Below are 26,361 nucleotides of genomic sequence, written 5' to 3' on the forward strand. Positions count from 1 at the left end.
TGCTGCAAAAAAGGCTAGAATGTCAGTGCCTGACCTGCACACCCCTTGTGTTATTGTAGGCTACCACAAGTACTGAAGCAATGCTTAGTGACTTCCACATTTCCCCCACCGACACGAATGACTGTTGCTGCATTGTGAACAATGCTTAGTGGGTGAACATCTTTCTTGTCTTATACTTGATTGTAATCATTTTGCCAGGCATCTACATGAATCATGACGACCCTTCAGGTGATCGAATTCGCCAGGCATACCACAGTGGTTTGGCCATACAGTGCCGTATGCATCATCTGATGACCAATTTGCATTGTCATTACTATTGCTTGATTCAACAAATGATTCAATTTCACTTTCTTCTAAAACTGGCTTTACAGCTTCTTGCTTATAGGCCACTATGTTTTGGTTGAAGGCTCCATTCAACTAATGAATTCTATTAATTAATCAAATGGGGGAGAAAAAAAACTCGCATTCATATTTTTTTTTTTTTTTGCAGCACAATGTTATTTCACCAACTAATACGAAGCAAAATACTGTCACAAAAATTATTTGGGCTCAACACTGTGAAGTTGATCATTACAGGTCTGACTCAGGCTTAACCCTAATTACATAGAATTCTTACCTCCAGTCACACTGTGGAAGTTAATACCTGCAATCAATTAAACACCAAAGTGTTGTTATTTAACAAAAGTGGTTCGAGTCCAGGGAGCTCCAAATGACCAATGCCCTGTTGATTATTTTCCACCTTGCACCAAGTGCTGCTAACACAAGCTCTGGCCCTCCATTATATTCAATTGGATAAAGCGTCTTTGAGAATATGTATATTTATGTTCAGGGTGTACAACAATCCAATGATATGCTGCTACACTGATGGATAAAGAATGGAGCTACTGGGTATATGAAAAGTGCACCCTGTGTTTGTTTATTGTAGGGTGCAGAAACTGGTTCAGAAAGTGGGGATTCCTATCTAAAAAAAACACATTTAACTTAAAAATATAATTTTAGATGTGGACAGGCAATTCTTTCACTTCTCCTTCGAGAGATGACTTTGTTGACCTTCCATCTCTAAATGACCATGAAAGTCCCAGCAAATGTTGTTTTAATAATAAATGTAATTGTTAACAGGAGGACATGTCCAGTAAATACACAACATAAAATGTGCCTTTATGGAACACCTATAATTACCAACATCACAAACACTCTTCACATTGAAATTTAAAGTGCATATTGACTATCAGCCTTGCATCGGAATTACTTACTATCTACTCCATATACTGTTATGGCAAGAGGGGCGCAGGCCTAACCATAGCAGCCCAGATCTGTAATCAGCACTTTGTAGAATGCATAGACTCCTAGTGTGGAGTATTCCCACTGCCGCTCAGACAGACAGCACATTCTTTGGTCTGTATTTGTCAGACAAGCCTCTTTACTATAAAGCTAATGCCTTCATTTTTAACATTCATCTGGAGACCTGGGCTGCCCTGTGGCACGGAGCCCAATGGATGACACAGGCCTGGACAGGTTTACATTAACCTATAACACACAAGCAGATAAGAGAGAATCTGCACACTCAATACACGCAGGATTTAAATCCTGCCATCTGAATCTTTGACAACACAATACCAAATGCTGAGTCAAGACGCTTCCCATAGCACCGCTTCCGTTGGACTTTTAATATGCACATTGGTTCATGTTATATGCCCTTTTATCACCTTGCTTTTCATCTATTTTCTGAATCGGCTAAATCAAATTGTATAGTGGCATGAAGTTAGAGCAAATCCTAGCAGCATCAAGGTAGAAGATGGGAATTAACCCTGGATGGCATTCCAGAAAACTGTAGGGAACACAACCCACACAATAACAGAAAGTGCAGAATCTCCTGTGAACCTAAGAAAACTGGAGTAACTAAAGAAAAAACATACAAAGACATGGGTGGAACATACAGAAGTGAGCCCAGACACTGACTAGACTGGTATTTGGACAGTGGGTTGATGCGGTTATTCACAATAATAAGGGCCACTGATATGTACAGTCAGTCCATCCCGATGTTACACTTCCAGTAAAGGACACGCCATCATCATTGTGCTCTGGATCTTTACATAACCCACATTCTACCCCATACCCCACAAATCCAACACAAAAAGAACAGATACAACAAGGAAAACAAATAAACAGTAGGAAGGAAAGCATTAACAATGAGGCAACAAACTTAACAGATACACTCCAGTACTGATTGATAAAGGTGGGCATTGGCTTACTCTGTGAAACTGTGCTGAGCACTGCGGCCATATTACTGGCAACATTTCTTCTGGAAAATCACCTTTAAGTGCAGACAGAGCGGCAATAACATGGACAGCACGTTTCTGGCAACATGTTGATTAGCACATGCAAGTAAGAATCTCACTGTAGTGTGTACAAGTGACAATATGCTATAAATACATTTGAAATGGGTGAGCGACAACCCTGAAGACAGAGTGATAACAACATGGACTGCACTTCTAGTTAAATTTGGACATATCCACCTTGGTGAAGTACGAGACCAGGTATTGGGTTCATAGAAGATGTTCAGTCGTGCCTTATTTTGATCCACGTTATCCTTCAAAAAATCCATCCTTTTAGTGTCTGTGTGAAAAAGCTAATATGTCTGCATCATTTGTTGAATTTGTATTTATTCAGTGAAATAATTGGGCTATTTTATAAACGACAACTGATGCAATCCATCCACAGCTCCCTGTTGCAGCACCCTTGCCACCAATTAGTCATGGCATACAGTGAAGTGTATCCATATAGCGAAGTAGCCACAGTCATAACCCAAAGGCAACAAACATGTTAGACTTTTGCTCCAAATGCTGAACAACACACTACAAGTTTCCTTTAGTGCAACTCTGCAGCAAATTTAACATGTCTCCTCTGGCTTGAGCACAGTAGCATCAGCTTTACATTTCATGGTTTTATTTTAGCTGTGAACTGAAGTTTGTTTGCATCACATCATATCAGACAGCAAGATCAGACCCTCAGCACACAGTGTGCAGCTCCATGATGGTGTATCATTGACCGGTGTTAATTTTGACAATACGTTTTGATTTAGTTTTAGTCTTCTGACTAAATTGCATTTTACAGTTTTAGTCACATTTTAGTCATTTAATTATTTTTAATTTTTGTGGAGAAAAAGTAAGTCAGTTTTTCAAAAGGAGGTGGATATCTTATTTCACATTTGAACATGCAAATAATATACTGTACCTCTAAACTATTCTACTAACATGTACACGAATGCGTTAAACCACATGTAGTGACTACTGAACATAAAATAAAGAGCAGGTGTAGAAAGGAAGGATTTACTCCAAAAGCTCTTGGTCAGACAATGGCAGCTCTGCTCTGTCGTCACAGCTTTCTGGCCCTCAACATGCCTTAGTTCTGTTGCTCTAAGATTTTACCAAAAAAAAAAATGCATGTCATAAGTGCATTTACTACATACTTCACATTTTAGTGGTGATGTTCATAAACATTAGTTTGCCCTCCAAACGAATAACACAAATTTAGTGTTGGCATATTCGTATTCGGCAGTGAAGCCGTACCGTAAGTGCACATATCGTATTGACTGGGAGATGCGCTACAAGCACTGAAATCCTAAATACATTTTATATGTTTGGATTAACAAATGAAGCGCTCAATTCAGCGATGACGGTAACAAAGCAAATCGCCGCTTCGTCTGAAACTTGCCTCGAGGTTTAATTGTTGCCGTCACTGCCACTTTCCCCGTCATGTGTAAGTAGAGGAGCGAGGAGGCTTCAGCTGCCACCCAGAACTCACCCATCAGATACAAAGGGGATGTCGATGTGCTCATTATAATCATGCTACGCTTCCGTTCCTTCATCGGGCCGGTGTAGGACGCTGTGTTAAAAGAAATTCATCCCCCCCGACGCCATTTAATTTGCAGTAACAGATACGTGACACTACAGTCTATAAACAGTTACATTACACCTCGGATACTGGGCGCTTCTGACTGCGCTCTCAAAGCTGCACGAATTCGTTTATGAAGTAACTCGTAAAAGGGTAAAACTGGCAATTAAAAACCTTGTGTCTGTGTGTGGACTTTTTCCTCTCCCATTAATAAACAAGTTTCCCCCAATCGCATGTTGATATTCTCGAACACACGGCGTTGCCAGCCTGGACTTCTGTAGTCCTTCTTTCCGACGTGTTTGTGCGTGTTATCACCCCCGCTCAGCCTTTTCCACATGTAGTTTTTACTCACGACTTCCTCACATATCATTGTGCCATCCGAAGGTATTCGTATATTTACGGTCACGACCTTACTATCGATGTCAGCAGCACAAGTAAAATAAGCCGACAGGTATTGGCGTCGGGTAAGTCGCCACCTAGATAACGTTACCTACCTTGGCATGAATGTCAGGAAGGGGCGCCTCTAGACTTCTCTTCAGGCTTGTGCGCTTCACCGTACATGGTTTACGCCGGGTTTTACTTTCGTCAGGCTGTAATTAAAGTTAGTTCTGATGTCTGACCGTTTCTCTCGCTCGAGAATCACGTTAGCGGACATAGCGCGGCGAAGTGGAGCGAGACTCCTGCTGACGTAATCATTCCCTGATGGCGCCCAAACGAGTGCCAGCCAATTATAAGCGTGCATACATGTTTATAAAATCGCAACGCTGCATTCTTGCTCGTTATTTGTTGGCAGACCACGCCACGTGCAAGGGAGACGCGCAAACTGCTCCAGGTGTACGTTTGTAACATTTTCGTTTTGTTTAGTTTTCGTCGATAATGCCTTTTAAAAGCATTCGCCATTAACGGAGCATTTGTATTTAGTTTCTGCTCAGTTTTCGTTACAAAAAATGTCGCTGGCGAGTATTTTTTGTCTTGGTTTTTATCAACAAATTTAAACACGGCCGCAGACAAAGCTTTCCGAGACACTGAACTTGTTAATATGAAGAAGGACTTTGATTTCCTCTCATTAGTTTTAAAATTAAAACGAAAAAAAAAAAAAAATGGTTTCTGGCTAAAGTTCTTTGTGAATGCTGACCACCTCTACAGGGTTTTTCAGGTTGTTTTGCTCGACTCTCACTAGAAAGTGCACTACCACCAAAGAGGCAGCCTGCTCTTTTTTCCTTCCTCTTCAATATATTTAAATCTTTATTCAAGAGTTGATTTGTCACAAGCACTCGATATGGCAGGAACTTCCACCAGACATTTAGGACTTAAATCTGTCAATCTCTTGGGTACCAAGCACTCAAAATAAAAGCATGCAACACACAATACTGATGCTCTGTGTAAGAGAGGACAGAGCCGACTATACTTCCTTAGAAGGCTGGCGTCCTTCAACATCTGCAATAAGATGCTGCAGATGTTCTATCAAACAGTTGTGGCGAGCGCCCTCTTCTACGCAGTGGTGTGCTGGGGAGGCAGCATTAAGAGGAAAGACGCCTCACGCCTGGACAAACTGGTGAGGAAGGCAGGCTCTATTGTTGGCATGGAGCTGGACAGTTTAACATCTGTGGCAGAGCGAAGGGCGCTCAGCAGGCTCCTATCAATTATGGAGAATCCACTGCATCCACTAAATAAATAATGTCATCTCCAGACAGAAGAGCAGCTTCAGCGACAGACTGCTGTCACTGTCCTGCTCCACAGACAGACTGAGGAGATCGTTCCTCAATGCGACTCTTTAATTCCACCAGGGGGGGTAAACGTTAATATTTAACATTATACATAGTTATTGTCTGTTTTTTTCACCTGTATTATTATCATTCTTTAATTTAATATTATTTATTGTATCAGTATGCTGCTGCTGAAGAATGTGAATTTCCCATTGGGATTAATAAAGTATCTATCTATTATCACATTATTATAATTAGATATTGGTGCGTGGTGTCGCTGTCAAACCGGGTGGTCTTCCATGGAGTTCCAACCACAAGTTGGAGAAGCTCTTCTCTAATATGAGATACTTGACAGACAGTACAGGTGAATGAAAGTATTGAGGGGCATTTTAGCACTAATTCAATTAATCATCTCATTGTGTGTGTGTGTATATATTATATATACACACATACATATATACATATACACACACACACACACACAGAGTGGTTCAAAAAGTTTAATCCGATTTCAAAGTACCATAGTTACACAATCATGTGGCACCTAGGACCCAATCCCATACCAATTGAAAGAGGTGGTCATAACTGTCACCGGAAGATGGCTTCCTTCAGTCTGCCAAGAGATGGCAACCCCTGAGCAGAAAGAGTTTTGCGTTCTCCTCTTCGATAAGACTGAATCTGTCCTAACTGATTATCACACATTGATTTTGTCCGTACAGCTGGAGGAGGCCATATTGATCACTTGTAAAATTACAGAATAAACTTTATGCTCACCTAAACCATTTACAATTTACTGCATTGTTCTGCAATGATTTACAAGTGAAATAAATCATTTTGAAATTAGATTAATCTTTTTGAATGACTCTGTATATCTGTTTATGTACTTATTTAAAGAGCTTCTGCAAAATGCCAAATATCCTCCTGGGAACAAATAAAGTTCTATGTCCCGTCCCCCCTTTTCAGGGTCACCATTTGCCTGTGTTCGGATTCAGTGGGTTGGAAAATGGATGGATGGGTCACCATTTGGCCTCCATTTTGTGGCTTGGCTTCTTGCATCGTCACAGTGGTCACAGGTAAAACCAGGTTGGTTTTTTCCCCTTGTGACTAGCGTCACTGTGCGTGTGTGTGTGACATCATGACATGTAATGTAATTAAGATGGCAACGTCAAAGCCCCAGTACCCTGGCACTGAGATGTATGTTATTTTTTTTGTCTCTGTGCCAATTCTTTTCTTTATCATTATTAATATTATTTCTTATTTGGTCGATGCCTTTATCCAAAGTGACTTGCATCAGATACAGTAGATACAATAGCTTACATTTCTTTGGTAATTTGTTTTTTTTTTTCTACCATCGTAGAACAGGTAAGTGAGGGGACTTGCTCATGGTCACACAGTGTCACTAGCAGGATTAGAACCCACAATATAAAGCCTTAATCCCTGTGCCACACAACCTGCTATTATTAGACTTGTGTTTCTGAACTTTAAGTTTAGTTTCAGTTTTTTTTTTTTTCTGTAAAAAGTTTGAATTCTTTCCCATCCTATTTTTCACTTTTTATGAGACACTTTTGGAATGTGTCTCTTGATCTTCATGTTTCTGATGTCAAAGATATGACAATATAAATATTGGCAGCATCTTCAATATGCTTTATTTATCCCTTGGTAGATAATAACTCATTGATAAGGATCTTTGGTGGAGTTAGACAGAATTACATGTAGGCCCTTGCTCCAGGTTTGGTTCCAACTTCTCTTTTGGTTTTGACATGCGCTTCTCGTCTTGCCCTTTACTTTTGGTCGACAGTTAATATCAGTTTCCTGGTTCTGATCTTTTGCCTGTCCTCACTTCACTGTTACTCATTTTGCATCTCCAAGTTTTCTTGACTGTTCACAATAATCCTTGGCGTACACATTTTGTTTTTGTTTCTTGGGTCAGTTTGTTAGTCTGGTTACCAACTTTTGCTAATTTTTTTCACTTTTCCCTTCGGCTCGGTTTACTGATCTGACTGATCTCCTGGTTTTTGACCCTTGCATGGCTCTTTAACTGCGAGTTTGAACATTCTCCTTGATAAATCTCTTTTCATTTCTTGATCCTATTTCTCTAATCACCCCGCACGTCACAGGACTGAAGTGGGTCATTCTACTTGGTACGGTGATCTCACTACTCAAAAGTCAACTAAACTATGTAAAAGTAAACAATATAAAAAAGTTATCAGGTAAAACCATAAATTACAGCTATAACCAGCTGCCTGCTCTTGCCATAAGTTGATGTTCCTCATATAAATTAAGAAGGCTAAGATGAGGAGCAGACAGCACACCGTTGTTCCTGGCACTCCAGCTTTTTTATATGACAGGGGGATAGTAGCGATTATGGAGGACATTTTTTTCATTCCTTTACAGTAACACACAGTGATAGCATAGCCTAAAAATGAACAGATATACACCCACATAAACCTACAAATCACATCTTTATGAGGTTTGCAGAGATAATGTGTATTCATTAGAATCTGAAAGACAGAAGTGGTACCTTTGATGATGGTTTTCAAAGCACATTGTTCGATATTTTTATCCCATCAGACGTTTAATGTGACAAACAAAAGAGACCATCCATTCTGCTTAACCTCTCAGAAATGTCAGGAAAAAACATCCTTTTAATTAGTGCTTGAATTTGTCCGATTCTATGGACAGAGTACTACGATTGCTGCTTTGTCTTTCCCTACAGAAAAATCCATTCTATAGAGCGATTTACTAAATTAATTTAAACAGAGCACTCTTGTTCTAAAGAACATTTTTTAGAAACCAAAACCTTGAAATTAAGTAAAATAATCCTGTCACAGCCAATTTATACATTCACAGCTTTGCTAATATTAAACGTACCTGCCAACACCATTTAAATGAACATTCATTAAAATTTTCAAATCCACCCATACTGGGTCAGGTTCCATCTTCATATCACAGAGTGCAAGAAGGGAACTGACCATGGATGGACAGCCAGTTTGTGTCAGGACACCCCCCCACACACACACACACACACACACACCTTCTAACCTAACATACAGGGCCTGTGCATTCAATTATGCCGCCAAAGGAAAGGCATGAGATGATACAATTAATTTATAAACAATATGCATTGTGATACGCGTTTCATAAAGGTCATGTGAAAAGACAATTTCCTCTCAGGGATTAATAAAGGATATCAAATCAGAATAAAAAAAAAAAAAATACACCTAAAGTTACAGAACATCCTACATGCAACAGGCAAAATAATAAATATTAGTATTATTAAAAAAAAAAAAAAAAAGAAATCAAACAAACACATGAAACAGGCAGTTAAAACCAATACAAATGTATAAATCCTTCACCACTTCACTTTCAGCAAAACAGGTACTTTTACTGAGTTTTGAGATGGCAAAATTGAATGTGAAATGAAACTTGACTGTGTCGCTCTTCTTTAAAGATTCCCTAAATAGCGGGGCTCTTTCAAAACTCACTCCTATAAGCTAAAAGGCACCTGCCCTGTCTAACTAAAACACGCACAGAGCAAGCTTGTAACTTTTCACAGACATTTAACATGTGACTGACACCTTAGTAACATTCCAGAAATGAACAAAATTTGACAAAAATGAAAATCACAATGCTATATGCAAAAAAAAAATCCGGAACATTAACCACAATATCAGTTACGGACATACAGCTTTGAAATTCCGATGCTCAGAAGCTCACAGTACGCTGAAGAAGTGCACATTGCAGTTCTGAGAAATCCAAAACTTTTCAAATGAAAACTTTTTTTTTTTTTTTTTTTTTTTTTTTTTTTACAGTTTTTAAAATGCAGTATACAAATCTGCCACTTAATATTTATTGTTACTGTCTTGTAATGTTTAAATAATTAATTAAAAAGTCTCTCATATGATAATACCAAGCTGACCAAACTGCTGCCTGAGGCCATCGCCTCACCCAAAACACTGGGACTGCTAACGTGTTCCTGTTTATCTTTTGGATTTGGGTGGAGAGCTGGAGTGTCCAGCAGGGGAACATACTGTACACTGTGGTAGAACATGTAAACACAGAGTCCATGGACAGCAGCACTTAACATTATGCCACCGTGCCACTCCAGCACAAACACACACGTTTTAAACCTGAAACTTTCTGAAATGCATTTCCACAAGATATTTGGAAAAAATGCCTTTTAAAAAAGAAAAATGCTATTAAAATAAAAGTCTAGTTTGAAATAATGTATCAATTTTAAATTTTTGAAATGGCTAGAACAATTAACCCTTCATTGCATTAACCACAAGCATGACTTGGGCTCAAAATTCTATTGTAATTACGGTTAAACCCAAGTCAGACTCAGGGTGACGTGTAATGATCCGCTTTGCAGTGTTAAGGTTTAGTAACTCTCAGTACAGTATTCTACTGTAAAATAACATTATGTGGCAAAAAATCATGAATATTTTTATGCATTCTGCCACTCTGGCAATGGAACAATATCCATGGATGAGGCACAGCCTTCAACCAAAGCACATTGGTGTGTAAACAAGAAGCTACAAAGACAGTTTTAAAACAAACTTAAACTGAACCATTTGTTAAATCAAACGATAGTGATGACGATGTGAACTGGTCATTTGACGTTGACATGGATAATGAAACCGATGCATATGGCACTGAACAACCAAACTGCAGTTATATGCCTGGTGAATTCAGTCTCCTGAAGGTTCAATGTGGTGCAAATAGATGTGTAGCAAAAAGACAAAATGATTATGATCATGTGGAAGTACATTAGTCCCCCTACATAATTCAGTAACTTCCAATGTTCATGTCAGAGGAAATACGGAAGTCACTAAGCCTTGCCTTGTAGTAGCCTACAATAACACAAGGGGCCCATTGATTGTGCAGATTAAGTAGTGCCATTCTACCCTCTCACACACAAGCAAGAGAAAAAATATTCTAACAAATGTGGACAAAGAAACATGCAATGCCCGGCTGTGTTTTGGTGACTATTTCAAAACATGTCACATAAAGGTTGTGTTCAAAATCTGCATCAGTACAGCAGTGGATGCTAGACACGCCTTTCCTGCTGTATTGATGTTGATTTGTTTCCGTTACATTTAATAACATTTTTTTCCTTCTTAAAAATAATTCAAATTTTTGACTTATTTTCCAGGGGTAAACATAACCCTAAAGAGGCTACAAAGCTGAACTGCTACAATTTTCGTTTTCATTGCAAGCTTAAACAATATTACCTTTAAGCATAAAAAGTGTCATACTTAAAAACTGAAAACAAACCTTCAGAACTGCAATCTGATAAACTGTCTGCAAGAAAGTCGGAAAACGGTTCAGCTGGACCAATCAGTTCAGAGCCATCATGCACCTCTCCACCCTGAAATACAAACAGAGACATAGCATTAATATAATATATACCGTATATACTCGCGGGTAAGTTCTCCCACAGGTAAGTCGGTACTTGATTTTACTGTATAATTTCTGATATTTTATAATGTCGGTCATATAAGTCGAATGCGGAAAACTCACGCTATTGGTACAAGGGATTATGATATGTTAACGCCCACCTGAGAGAGTAACCACAGAGTACACGGCCTGTTTGTTCTATGTGGGTGTGGCAGTGCGCTGCATCAGCGTGTGCTCCTAACCTCTCTCTCTATTGTGGCTACGTGACCACACAGTAAAGCCCCGAACTATTCTGAAGCAACTTTTGCACTGATTTGTGTTTTTTGTATCTCACACCTTCATACACCTTTATCGTCAGAGCATCTCTTATCTACGATGGAGCGTTTGATCAGAAGAAAATATGAAACTGGCTATAAATTAAACGTCATTGGTAGCGAACAAAATTGGTAACTGTGCTGCTGCAACAAAATTTGATGCGTCGGAAAAAATGGTGCGAGATTGGAGGAGGCAAGAAGATATATATTAAAAAAAAATTTAATTGTCACATTTTTGTGTCGGGGTCTGATTTTATGATCAATTTTTCGGGTTTCAAGACCTAACTTATACACAAGTATATACGGTAGTTACAAGAACCTAAATAAAAGTCTTTATATTATACACACACACATATATATACACTTTCTTCCTTTCTCTGCACAGTGTATATTGCATGGTGGTTTTGCCATTATAATATTTTAAAGCTTGCTTAATCGACTTTTGAGTCGACAGGCCAAAGGGTAGCAAAAGGCAGGGCACTCTCAAACAGCCGTCTTTGAGATGTGGGAGGAAAACTGCTGGGAAAAAAGCCTGCATAATCAAAGAGAATGTATAAACTCCAAAACAGATAGAACTTTTAGAACAATTTTTGATAAGAAAGGACCATTCAGAGCAACAAGCTCACCAGTCCTATTCACTTCTATTCTCAAAAATAACAAAATCAAGAACGTCCTACTTTCTACCGCACTACTTGATAATTAATTCCATGCATCTGTGCTTCAGTTGCAAGATGTACGACTCAAACCATTAACATCAGATCCACGAGACGGCATGGCTATTATCTGCATCACCATATTTAAAGCACAATTTCTGTCCATTTCTTCTTTAGACATAGCTTTGAGTTTGAAGTTACTGTCATGAAAATGGCACACAGGTACATCTCACCAAAAGTCATTTTCATTAACAGAGTTTTTAGCCTTGCGCTGGCGGGGGCCTGGAATGAGCACTTTGAAATTCAAAAGTGTGATCAAACAGCAGAGAAATGGCGCTGTGCAGATTGCAATGGTAATGTAAGAATTAGCACCCTTGCATTTAAGTGGGGAACTCAATTTCGATTCTTGGCCATGACACTATTTTTTTTTTTTTCCCCTTCTTTGAACTAGCATTTCCCCTCATGATTTTTCTGATGGTCTCAATCCAGCCTGGGCAGTGCTATATAGAGTCCAGAGTTATTTACTGCAGTTTGAGATTGCATGCATAATCTCTCACCACTGCGGCAGCACAACCACCTGCCTTGCACGGTTTCTGTGTTCTATCCGAGGCTGCATTCTGCTAAACCGTAATCACTGACCCACAGCAGAGTCAAATATTATAACAAATGGGGGTCCGCATTTAATCAAAACAATTTTTCCAGCATTTTAAATTTACAGTGGGCTTTTTAAAAGACTCCCAGGCAAAAGTGGGAAATGCAGCTGTAACTACATAAATAAAACCAAGTTGGTGTCTGTTTGTTTCTATCCGTTCTGGCAACGCTCACAAATGGCTGTACGGATTTTCATGAAAACCGGAGGATTACTCGGGGACAGTCTAATAGAACAGAGGCTGCATGGTGCCGTAATGTAGTGGTGGGTAGGCTTCAGTGAATCGGAAATTGGCTACAGCAAAATGTTTTGCAATTCATGAGCCTAATGCAAAACAAATAATCCACAAAGAGAGAGATTTTAAAGACACCACTGTTCTACGTAGATGTGGATGTTCTCCCCACAGCAACAATAAAATTCATTCAAGATGACCAAAAGAACACCAGAACCACATACAAAGATCTCCGAGATGTATTGTGCTATGGCTGACGTCCAAGTTCATATTTCAGAAATACAACATAAGCTGAACTGCTCAGGTATTCATAGGAGGAAAGCAGAAAATATTTCTCTCCTCACTACTTGCTTGACCGTCTGAAAAATCTGATTTTCTGATAGATATTCTTTGGATGAATGAGTCTAAAATGTATTTATATGTCCAGTCACCACAGATAAAAATATAGGATACTCATGAGGAACTAGACATAAGAAAGACCTATAGAGTGACCTATAAATGTATGTATTCCTGGAGGAAATTATATTGCAGATTATAACCCATCAAGAATTTATAACCAATACCCATTATTTCATTTACAAAGATCGCATTATGTGTACTTTTTAATTTGGTTTCCTCCTCATCTCATACCTTGAAAAAGTCATCAAAATGTTCGCTGTTGAAGAGAGCTGGAATATTTGCCGAAAACTGTAGAAGATCCTCTGAGCACTGCCGCCGCTCTTCAATTACAACTTCATCAAAGCGACCTGTAGTGTCAAAAAACAATGTGCATAAGTCGCCAAAAAAAACAAAAAAAACTAATACTTAAATAAACAAACACACGTATTTGATGTTAAGAGACAGAAATCTGTATGTTCACCCATTGTAGTTCTAGGGGAGGAGGTAGAAATAGTGACTGAATATAAATACTTAGGAACGAACCTAGATAACAATCTTAACAAAAAAAAAATATATTCTCTAAATGCAACCAGCGCTTATTTCTCCTCCATAAACTCAAACTACATAAAGTAGACAAGGACCTCATGTTGTCATTTCATCGAAGTCTGATCCAGTCTGTCACTTTCAGTTTCATTGCCTGACAAACCAAAACTCAAAAAAGCTCCAGCAGATTACCAAGTATGCAGCTAAAGTGATTGGGGCTGATGTAGATGATGTGACAAGTGTGTGTCAGAGGGCAATGTTAAAGAAACTGGAAATCATCTCAACTGATGACAGACATCCATGACATATAGAACTAAACTTCAGTAAATCAGGAAGGAGAATCGCTTTGAAAACCCACATAAATCGCTCCAGAAATTCCCCTATTCCTTATGCCATACAACTTTTCAATAAAAAATATCGGAGATAATGATTAAAGTTTTGATATATATCCTGTAACCATTTTTTTTTTTTTGGTGTAAATATGCATTATCTAACTGCCTTACCTTAACCTGCCTTGTTCTATTAGTGTGTTTGATTTTATTCTGTCTGTTATTAGATGCAACTGAGAAGGCAAATTTCATGTTTTCTTGTGTAAACAGGACTAAATAAAGAAACCTTAAACCTTCAGTCTTCCTCTAAATAAATCGAGCTTTCTGCCCTCAGCCTAAAGACACAGTGTGCCTCAGCCTTATGAATGTGCCTGAGTGGGCTTTCGATGGGCCGACTTCCAGTTTAGTTTCTTTCCTTATACCCGATGCTACAACCTTGCATTGTGATGAGTGAACACAAAATGAATGGATGGCTCATGATATCTTATTTTTCTGAAACAAAACCTAAATGTATCAGCTGTGGTCCGTGTTGCAATGAAGGCAGCACTCAAAATGGAAGGAACCGAACATTATTTTCAATTTGAGGTTAAATTATTCAATAATATTGTACATACACTTAGTACATGAGATTTCATGTCTAATCCCAGCATGCGACAGTTAAGTGGATGTCAAATTTAATATTATGCGTGCAATGACATTCTTACTTCTATGTCACCCACAGACTATCCACAGAAGTTTAATGTAACATCACAGAACAAATATTACAAACAGTCAGAAAGTTACCAGCATGGAGAAGCTGTCGTGTAATCCTATGCCTCTAAATCTATGAATCTCAGTGCGAGATGCGACTGTACAGGACAGCCATAGTCTTTCACAGTGTGTCACACGTGTCCTGAACGGACTTCACCAACTAAATATGTGCAAAGCCTCCTACAATAAATGTTGGCTGTAATAAACAGGTATAGCACATGACCGGCAAAAGAAGGTCCAGTCAAAAACGCTGAACTTTTATCTTTGTATAGGGAATTTACAACTGCATTCCAGCACATGTATTCATGAGGCCCAAGCTTGAAGATTTTTCAGAAAAAAAAATCCGAATGGTGGACAAGCTTTTAAAATCTCTGTGCTCTGCGCCCCTGTCATTGTGATCCTCATGTCTTGAAATACACTACCAGGGCATCAGTTGCAATTTCTGCGGTATTTTAATAGCAATTTATATTAAAAACAAAGGATGCTCACACATTCCACTAAACATATTTTTCTGATTTAAGCTCAACCTGGTGTACAATGTGAGGACACAATGTAGCAGCTTTCAAGTAACTTGTAAAATATAAAAAAGCTTTCAAAAGGTGACTGCTGTTACTCACTTATGATGGGTAGTGTTCAATAAATATAAAGCCCCCCCAATGTGTTGTACACATCACAAGCCCATAAGTGGCTCTATTATAAAGAATCACTTTCCCCAATTCTTTTGTGACTGGCATCATAGCATCATCACATAAATCAATAAATTCATTGACTGATTATTGTGTAACTGTTGAATCAGGTAAATGTCAAGTCAAGTATGTGTGTCTTACCAAAAACTTTTGCTTTGGCAAATGGTGGAAACAGTTCAGGCTGCCTATGGAGATTTTTATGGATCTGCCAAAGCTCCTTGTGCAACTTCCTAAAGTCACTGTACCTTTTCCAGACAATTACCTGAAATAAAAAATACAAACAGATTAACTGATGAATTCACGTACTCTCCATTGGACGCGTTCAACATTAACATTTGAGATGCCCTACTTATTGGAATATATTTTGTAATGTGTGTTGCAATAAATTGCATTGCAGTTTTCTTTCCAATAGATGGCAGACAAACATTAGCACTGCGTTTACAAATCCCACACTGAATGGCATATAATGGAGACACACCAACCGGACAGACACTTGTCCTTTTATTAAGGTCAATTCATGTAGAATTTTAGGGAATTGCACCTTAAAAAGGACTCTGCATTTTTCACCCAAGTATAATAATTCAGTTAAAAAAATGCACATCTGTGAAAACAAAGAAAATGATATAACGCAGCAAACCATAACTTAATCAAAAGGAATAAACGGATCATAAATCTGACTAAACATAGCCTTCTGCCTTCTTTGGATTTTAAAGTACTTTTAGTTAATGGTTAGAAAACATCAGAAATCTTCCAAAAAAAAAAAAAAGGCATCATTGCTATAACACCACATAATCTGGTGACATCATCAGGAACTCAGCAAATGGACAAACAAGGAGAAGTACTTCTTCAAAAATTCCATTTAACCCAAAAACAGCAAGCTGGCATTCCAAGACCTTAAATAGATTAAGGATGCGATCAACTCCACTTTACTTATTTATTTATTTATTTATTTATCTTTCAACTAGAAACCCCTCTTTATTGGAGACTTTTTGCCCCTACTTAAACTGAGATGATCCAAAAGCTTTACTGCTCAAAATATGTGCATAAGCACTAATATATAGTAATCTGATCCTGCTTGGTCTTGCGTTGCACAGCTAAGCGCACACTACTGCTATTTAACTGTAAGAATATTAAATGTGAACCTGCCTCAGGCATTAGCTCAAACTGAAATTCAATGTTTATGTTAGTGGCAAAAAAGGTCATATTAAGGCTAGAGTGTAGTCATGTTTACACCAGCCAATCATTAATGTCCAGTATGGCCAAGGGTCTTGTTCATTACTTATTTAAGGAAGATTAAACGTCTGAATGATTAAAAGACAACAGAAAACATCTACTTTTGAAAGGAGGACCCTGTGTTTACCCAAGATAAATGCTACTGATGACTGCAAAACATCATGTAGTTAAAGACTGCAGTCGGTCAAATACGACTATCTGGGATCCGAGGACCCTCTCTTTGTAACCTTCTTATTTGTGAAAAGCATCTTCACCGTCTCTCTGTTCTTGACCTTCCATGGAAAGAAAGAAAGTATGCCATCTATCACCTTCAGTATGGACAATTGTTTTTAGAAAGTGAAGAAAAGGTCAGTCAGTCATTGTTCAACCCGATTAGAAAAGGTACATTTTATAATGTATGATTGTTCATAACCTCATTCATTACAACTTGTTTTAACAGTTTAAAAGTTTCTTTTTTTATTTTAGATAGACAGAGATAGAGACAGAGATAGAGATATATATAGATATTGTAGATAGATAGATAGAGATGTATATAGATATTGTAGATAGATAGATAGAGATATATATAGATATTGTAGATAGATAGATAGAGATATATATAGATAGATAGATAGATAGATAGATAGATAGATAGATAGATAGATAGATAGATAGATAGATAGATAGATAGATAGATAGATAGATAGATAGATAGATAGAGAGAGAGATAGATAGAGAGAGAGATAGAGAGAGAGATAGATACATACATACATACATACATACATACCAAGGGGAAATTCACATTTTTATTGTAATCATTCCGTACAAATAGATCAATTTTTACAAAAAAAAAAAAAAAAAAAACAGATTGAAAACAAATCCACCTCCACCCCTGAGAAAGAGAGCATGGCCAACGGACTAAAACTTAAAAATAGTAAAAATAAATAAACTGAAGAGTTTCATAGGCGGATTCAGATAAATGGAGAAGACAAAGAAATAGGGAGAGAATCTACTTCCTCAGTGCTTTAAGAGCCTATTCTAAAATATTATTAATTAGATCCTGCCAGGTTTTGAAGACGTTCTGCACAGATCCTCTAAGTGAGAATTTGATTTTTTACAATTTCAAATAATATAAAACATCAGTTACCAACGGACTTAAAAGACGAGAGTTAGGATTCTTCCAGCTTAACAAAATACGTCTGCGTGCCAATAGTGTAGTGATGAAGTCAAACAAATTAATGGCAAAAATGTTGATCGGTTACACGGCAAATTGGTTAAATGCATATCAAGAGACTACGCTGAAACAGATGGTGGCGAACGTGCGGAAGATGAAAACATCAACTTACAATATTCCGAAGAATATCTACAACCATTAACACCGTCCAGTCTTCCTCTAGTACGAATTACTGTAGAAAGAAGGCTGTATCTAAGAAAGGTAATGTAGTACATCTTCACGGGATAACATGAGACACCAAAGGAGATCTCGATATGCCATTCGTATTAAAACGTTTACAGTTTCCCGTTAGAATAGCTTTTGTAAAGACAATCTACAAATCTCAGAGTCAAACATTCGAAAAAGTTGTTTTATTTAATAGAGAGAAAGAAATGAAATTCAAATCACGGGAAGTTATACTGTACATTGTGTTGTCACGATGAAAGTCCAAACACGGAATCAAAATTCAATGCGATATTCACAAAAATTTAATTCAAAAAATTGTTTTGACTGAAGTTTTACAGTAAAAGTGTAAGTTTAAAACGTTTTTGTGTGTTAATGTCAAAGCCAAACAGAACAAAATTGTATAATGCAACAAATAACTAACGCATCATGAAACAATTTACTTTCAAAATATTACATTTTACTATTTTTTTAATATGGTTAATTACTTGCTGTAATATAAAATTGTAAATTGTACATCCACATCCTCATACACGAGCAGCAGAATTGCAAAGAGGCTAGTGCATAGCACAGTCACGGTGGGGTTGGCAAGCGAAGAGAGCTCCTAGTCTGTCTGTGTCTGTCTCTCTCATCCATCCATCCATATATATATATATATATATATATATATATATATATATAATAGAGAGAGAGAGAGAGAGAGAGAGAGAGAGAGAGAGAGAGAGAGAGAGAGAGAGAGAGAGATGACGGAGGGTCTTTGGTATAATGATTATTTAAAAAGTGCCCTGAGATGATATTACAGAGCTTCTTCGTGCCAGAGGACATCCGTATCATCCATTTAGTAAGAGACTTCTGCAGGGCCCAGCAACAAGAAATATGGATATGTTGATAATGCTCCTTTTAAACTATAATTTTACACTTAAGTTAAAACAGAAACTCTTTATTTTTAACAGGTATATCAGTTCAACTGTCATATGCACATGCTCTTCTCATTATCATATTTATACCATCACTTCTATAATTGTAAATTATTAAAAACATCCATTCATGCCAGAAACCAAAGCTGGGCAGTGCGCACTCCTATAAGCGCCCATACTTACTGTTTCAAGCAAAATTGGAAATCGTCAGTTTATCTCACATGCATAACTTTGGACAGTGCAGAAAGCACACAGGGACACGGGAAGAACATGCAAACGCCACAGACAGGCAGCAACCACGTCTCTCAGCACAAAGCACTGTACTGTTTGTTGGCTTTTTAAAAAGACACATGGCAAACATGCACATTTCACTTTAAAAGGACCGTCTTACTAAAAGCAGATTGTAAAGTTTAATGATTTTTTTTTCTAAAATATTATTAACTCTTTTTGCATGGTTTTGATGATGTAATGTAAATTAAATCAGCTAGATTTTGGTGTTTTAAGGAATGCTTTACCTCTTGAACATCTTCAGGGTTTTTTCTGGAGATAATCTGGAATTGAAAAGAAACAATGAATCAGCACAATCTGCTGCAAAATATAAATAAACAAACATTTCTAGAAATATTCCTTCATTCCCAAAAACATGCATTCTAAAATTTCCAAAAATACCAACTACCAAGAGTTTTACTTTGAATATGCATCATGAGCTTGCTTGAAAATGCAGACCCAGTACAAGGCTTCAAGAGCTGCACTCGGCTGCAGATGTGCTGACACAGAGAACACTGCGGCCCGCCCGCGAGTGCCCTTCACACTACGGTACGGAACTGCCATGTCTGAGTGAGGTCTGCTTAACCCTTGTGGACCTTCACTACATGGAGGAAAGTACATTATTATTAATACTTCCTTAATGGAAAGGAAACTTCCATCATTTTCCAAGTTATTCAATTGGTTACCAGTGATGAACGAACCTCACAGAGCTCACGTCACTGGGAGTTTGGCGAAATCACAGAAATGTTTGTGAACTTTGTGAAATGCATTGAAGTTAATGGGGAAGGAGGAACTAAACTAGTTTTGAGTGGCTTATGATTGTACAATGGTGTTTGAGTTGTCCCTCAGAGCTAGGGAAGCCTATGCCAGCCAAGCTGATTGATTAATTGTGGTAAAACATGTGACCTGAGCTGTAAGCAGGCAGTGCCAACTACTGCGCTAACATGCCTCAAATAAACAAAGAACACAGACAGAACAATAGCCACAAACAATATACAGCAAATGGCCACAAACCAGCAATAAGTAAAAATAAATATATTATTCCGCTCACAGAGTCCCAATCTTGTAGCACACATAGCCGTAAAATGAAGGAGCAGCACAGGACTGGATCACCCCATTGTTTGAAGGTGAAGCACTGGATACAATGGGAAAGGCTTTTTTTTTTTGTTTCCGATCTTTGTGAAGATGCTTTGCACTTTTTTCTTCCTTAAAGGACACAGAAATGAATCTTTCATTATTATTTCAGTCCTGTGCACTTTCTTTGGGAGGAAGAGAGAAGGTGAGCTCGTTTAAGGCTTGTTTTGAATTGTAGCTCAAACACATGGCTAATTATGTATTCACATTAGCCATGCGGTGCTGCTGCCAGCCACAGAGAACAGTGTTATATAGCCAATGGCAGTACCCATAATTTTCACCTTATGTACCCCTCAAATGAAATTACTACAAGGCCCCCCCCCCCCCCCCCCCCACTAAAAAAAACACATGACGGGTGTAAGGGTCAAATGTACTGAAAATGTAAGCCAGTCACAATGCAAAGTTACTGGAAAATATTTGGTCACTATTGAATACAGTGTATTTGCTCTGTTACTTCACCAATCGCTACTGCTATCATTTCTTTTGTTTTTCCAGTTTGGGTACAGGCAGGTGAAGTGATTCGCACAATGACAGTAGTGGGATTTGAACCCGCAACCTCAGAGTTTAAAATCCAAAGCCTTAACTACAACGACACACTGCCTGCAAATTTAAACACATGCACACACACACACAGCCGTAAGATAGTACTTTAAACAAATTCAGCTTTCCATTTCTAAATATTTTTGCAAAAAGCTTGCTGTTTTTCAGAGCGGAGTTTCACAATCAAAGATTCTTTATAATGGAAGTGGGCTGCCTAAGCGATCAGCATTGCTATACGATGCATTTCAACTCTCAGCTCTGACGCACTCAAGTCATATCAGAGGTCCCGCTCCCACTCTGATGTTAGTCTTCAGTTCACCAAGTGGGGACCCCACCCCATGGGTCTTGAAGGCATGTGTGAAAAAGTGGGTTACGGCATCAAAAAATGCTGAGAAAACGTCGTATTAGAGAACATGTTACATCAGTGCAAAATGAATCAAAAAAGTGAATACATTTGCAAAGCCACAAACAGAATGGTGAACAACTGACAAAACAGAAGTACTTCTTCACTTTATATAAATGCAAATCTAAAACTAATGCACATTTGTGGCTATTGAAGCCCATTTCAAGAAGCTCCCGATGCACAGTTCTTGTGCTGATGTTGCTTCCGGAGGCAGTTTACAGAGAGATGCTAATGATGGGAGGCCATTTTTATGCCTCTGTGAAGTGATGTAGTCTGTCACTTCATGGCTGAGCTGTTGTTGCTCCTCGACATTTCCACTTCACAATAATAGATCTCACAGTTGACTAGAGCACATCTAACAGGGCACAAACTTCATGTACTGACTTGTGGCAAAATGCCATCCAATGACAGTGCCACATTTAAAGTTACTGAGCCCTTCAGTACGACCCCATGTTTGTCAATGGAGATTGCGTAGCTATGTGCGCTCGTGTGTGTGGCTGTAATACTGGATACCAATAATTTGGAGAGGGTGTCTATATACTTTTGGCCAAAGAGTGTATGTCAAGTACAGAATGGCACACAGGTATCAGCGGACTACTCGTACTCCTCTGGACATTTCAAAACCAAACTGATCAGCAAGTCCATGGAGCCAACACGTTAAATGACAGCACTGGTCCAGCTCGGGACTCAATTGATAATGATACCACCTCACCCATCTACCACGGTGTGTGCCAAAGCTACAAGATGTCAGTTATTCACAAGCTGAAATAGCCATGAAAGGAACCAAGGTAAAGTGAAATCAGCAGATGTTACAGGCGTACCAATAACGATAAACTGGGCAGACAAGTGCGAGAAGTAATCATCATCAGGAGCTGTCACCCAAGCAGCTGCAGGGCTCAACTACACTCACGTGTTTGGACTTGCTTCAGATGAGCCTGACGGGACACAAGATTAGGACTCCTGCAACTGGGGCCTGTCCCACCTATAGCATTTCTTTTTAATCTTTTAAATTGGGAGAGGAGATCAAAGAGAAGGAGCAGCCCCGAAAGCATCAAGTTTCCCAAAGTGGCAGTTAAAATCCAAATTGATTTATTAAAAAGTAGAAACAAATTATTTCAGTGTTTACCCGTGTTAGTGTTTCAGGTGATTTTATGCACTTTTGAGCAGTAAATAAAAAAAAAATGAAAGCCATTTAATTCAATCATGTAACATTTTTTTCCACAAGACACATTTTTAATGGTCCATTATAGTTTTCTTTTATTGTTTTCTCACTGTAATTAAAAAACACTATTTTATTTTAATGATAATTTGTTTTCATTTAATAATAGTTAAATCTATATTTATAGCCAAACAGTTATTAATTGAAATGAACACCGTTGGTTCATATGTTGTGGAGCTGAAGGTTCATCGTTTCTTACTGTGTCAGCCATCGAGGCCTACAAAACTCCAACGTGCGAGTGGGGCAGCAGAGCCAGGAATCGACACCGGGGACAGAAAGAAAAGAGAAAGCCACAGCTCGCTGCCAAAAACATCCCCAGACCTGCTTTGGTGGAGCCACATCAAGCTCTGCTACCACCGCGTCATGTTAAGCTTGGAGTCATGAAGGAGTTTGTCAAAGCCCTATGAAAAGAAGGAGCCCGTTTTATGCATTTGTGCCAAATGTTTCTAGGTTTGTCAGAAAATGGATTTCTGATGCAGAATTCGATGGTGCGATTAACAATGTGAAACGAGGCCTGGGTTATCATTCAATGAAGTTTTGAGGAAAATACAGATAAAACTGTAAAGAGAAAAATGCATTTGTTTTAAGGAATGGGGTTGTAATGCAAGTCTCAAAGGCACGTTTTTGGAATTGCACTTGAAGCATTTCACCAAGCAGGGTGAGAGATTCAATTAGGATATCAAGGACAAGGACAGAAGGTAGCAGGAACATCGACATGATGGTGGACTACTAATAGACAACTCATAGGGACACACCACAAAAAGGGGAAAAACGCAAATGAAAAAGCTAAGAAGTGACAAAAACTAGAGAAGTTACGTGGACGCCAAGGAGTATTTTTGTTGCTTTCTTTACACGTGTTTCATAATATAAGATGGACTGAATACTTCCAAGTTAAATTAATTGAGAACAATACTGCATACATAAATTGTGCAATTTAAAAATATTTAATTATATTTTGTACTTAAATATGACATAATGGAAACTTTACAATTATTTTTTTATTGTGTTCATGAATGCAAATTAAAAAAAAAGTCAAAATTAGACTAAGCCATTCTAAGTGGAGTTGAAACATAATGGTTTACTTCATGGCACAGAAGTTCATAATAAACACAAATAGTTGTATCAAATATTTGAAATATTAAAATGTGTGCTTTGGTTTAAAATGTTTAAAGTTTAAATATCCTCGACTGTAACTGAAATTTGTTATTTTTCACTCTGATTGAGGCTCATAGAAAACTAGTAAAGGATCAAAAATAATGAACTTGAAATAGTCTAAAACAAAACCCCACACACTTAGGTGTGAAATTTAGCATTTGTAACCTTCTAGGAGAGGCTCTTAGAGGGCTAGGACCACCAGTTATAAAAATATCAAAAATATTATCATAATCAGGATTTGAAACCCCAAAAGATCGAAAGCGACATTCCACGTGCCTACGTTACCCAGGCCCATTTTTTCCAGAGTTTTGTAAAAAGGAGTAAATTCGACCCCTCGTATCCAACTAGAGGGTCAGGTGATAAGACCTGCACAGCTTTAGATAGATAGATAGATAGATAGATAGATAGATAGATAGATAGATAGATAGATAGATAGATAGATAGATAGATAGATAGATAGATAGATAGATAGATGGATACTTTATTAATCCCAAGGGGAAATTCAAGTCCTTCTGGTCATTTTTGCTGAAGGCCCCAATTGATTGACTCGTTATCATAAGTCTGTCATATTGTTGTGCAAAATTCGGTCCAAAAATACCCTAAAATTTGGGGGACCCCAAAAAGCTCGAGGTCCTGCCTAACGAGACATGAAGACGTGTCATAAGAGGGGGTTTCTCGTATTAATTATTCAGGAGGCGTTGGACATAAAAAAAAATTAAATTGTTTAGAATTTAATATACTGTATATATTTTAAAGGGAGATGTAAAATGGTAAACATTGCATTTTTCCAACAATTCGAACAGGATTTATCAGATGTCCAGCTCTGCACACACATTATGGTTCATACCGGCTGTGTAAACGGGTATCAGCTATGCCCACAAAGCAAGCATTTTTTAAAAAAAAGTGCAAAATTATTTCAAAAACATCAGGAATACCAGAAGTTTCTATTCTGTACATAATTGCTTGTACCAGGATCGAAGAAAACCGCAATGAAAGCCGTAAATATGAAGGTGTTGGCTGCTCCAAAATATGTAAAGAATTCAACCACTTAAATCAAACAAAACTGACCGAAATGAATGATCAGTTGTAAAACAGACGATTCCAAAAAAGCATACAGGAATGAGATCTGCTCCCAAACAGATGGATACGCACAATACACAGTGTGTACTCACTAATCCGCAAATGGCAGAAATAGACAATTGTAATCACGCAAAAATATCAGCAGCAAAAGTAACGACAAGCGTCAGAATGTCCGCGGCAGCTAAACTGACGCTGCCCTATCACTCCCAGGGCAGTACAGACCATCATAACAAACCGAAACAGCACAAACCCATTCAAGATCAATAACGAACGAAACGCCAGCGAATCAAAGCCTCACCAAAGCGAAACTATCCCGAAAGCTATGACGCACGACACTTCTTGAAACACTTGGAGAAAATAAGGAACAAATGTATCCCGGTTTTTTAAAAAAAAGTGTAGCAAATTACAGATGTAAGGCACTACATTCACTTAAGGCAAGCTGGCAAACAGAAGCCAAAAAAAAACACTCGCGACTTACCCTGGCAGTTACTTTGTACACGGTGTATCCTTTCTGGTGTTTCTTTGGATCGCTCACAGTGTAGAATCGGGCAAATTCTCCTTTATCACGCTGGGATATCATTCTGCACCCAGCTGTGCCAGTGCATCCTCCTATAAGCTGTGTTGGTGGTGGTAGCGGCGGCGGCAGTCCGGAGCAGAGCATCCACTTCCGGACTATCCGCCGGCCCCCTTCCGGAAAAAAAGAAATCCTGCTTTCATACTTTCTGGTTATTGGTGGATCACAAAAAGACGTGAAGGAAGTACCGCCCTAATAGTAAACACGTCGCTCGCTAGTCCCGGCGTGAAGCCTAATCGTGCATTTAAATAATCAGCGAATGTCAAGTACTTTATGTGAGTTTTTCTTCAGCAGCAGGACACGCGTGGAGTAAGATGGGTTAACCAGAAATTAAGCAGAACGTAGTAAAGCGTTCTACTCTACGTACACTGAGTAAGTTAACAATGACAACTTGATAAGAAGGTGGGATGGTTCTAATGTGCCATTTTATGTATTGTTTGGGTAGTGATGTGATTTAGTTATTACTGGTATTAAGGTTGTTCGTCGTTAATTCTAAAAGTAATTTATTACGATAATATTTAGCCATTCAAATTACGGTGACCACATTTTCTAAGCTCCAAACCGGGACACTTGGATAATATTAGTGTAGAGTGTGTGTGTGTGTGTGTGTGTGTGTGTGTGTGTGTGTGTGTGTGTGTGTATGTGTGTGTGTGTATGCATGTATGTGTGCGTGAACTCGTGCCCACGCATAATACTCACTCTTATTTGTTTCATTCCTGCTTTGCCTCTTCATCGTCCGGCAGGAATCATAGCGGGGCTAAACAAAACTTCACTTCTCTGTCTGTCGGTGCCGTCTCGGAGACTGAGGGGGGCCAATAGCTTGGCGTATCTCCGCCTGTCTCTCGAGGGGTGTACCACTTGTTCTCGTTTACGACCTGGCCGGGCTCTTCCATTTCTCATCCAGGATGTTCTTCTCTGTCCTCTTGCACG

General features: G+C 38.4%; 1 protein-coding gene across 2 annotated transcripts in view; it reads right to left on the minus strand.

Moving 5' to 3' along the window:
* The window catches only part of rps6kc1 (ribosomal protein S6 kinase polypeptide 1), a 151,571-nt gene extending 126,022 nt beyond the window's left edge, over window positions 1-25,549 (minus strand). For both annotated transcript variants that reach the window (XR_007933597.1, XM_028820164.2), the window contains exons 1-5: window positions 25,336-25,549; window positions 19,575-19,610; window positions 15,676-15,796; window positions 13,479-13,594; window positions 10,878-10,971 (exon numbers count right to left, since the gene is read on the minus strand). Coding sequence is in view for 1 of the 2 variants with exons in the window: in XM_028820164.2 (XP_028675997.1) it covers window positions 10,878-10,971; window positions 13,479-13,594; window positions 15,676-15,796; window positions 19,575-19,610; window positions 25,336-25,518 (550 nt within the window). In the remaining variant the exon portion in view is untranslated. The remainder of the gene's footprint in view (window positions 1-10,877; window positions 10,972-13,478; window positions 13,595-15,675; window positions 15,797-19,574; window positions 19,611-25,335) is intronic.
* Window positions 25,550-26,361: the final 812 nt, after the last annotated feature.

This window comes from Erpetoichthys calabaricus, chromosome 15 (assembly GCF_900747795.2).
Source record: "Erpetoichthys calabaricus chromosome 15, fErpCal1.3, whole genome shotgun sequence".
Classification (NCBI taxonomy): Eukaryota; Metazoa; Chordata; class Cladistia; order Polypteriformes; family Polypteridae; genus Erpetoichthys; species Erpetoichthys calabaricus.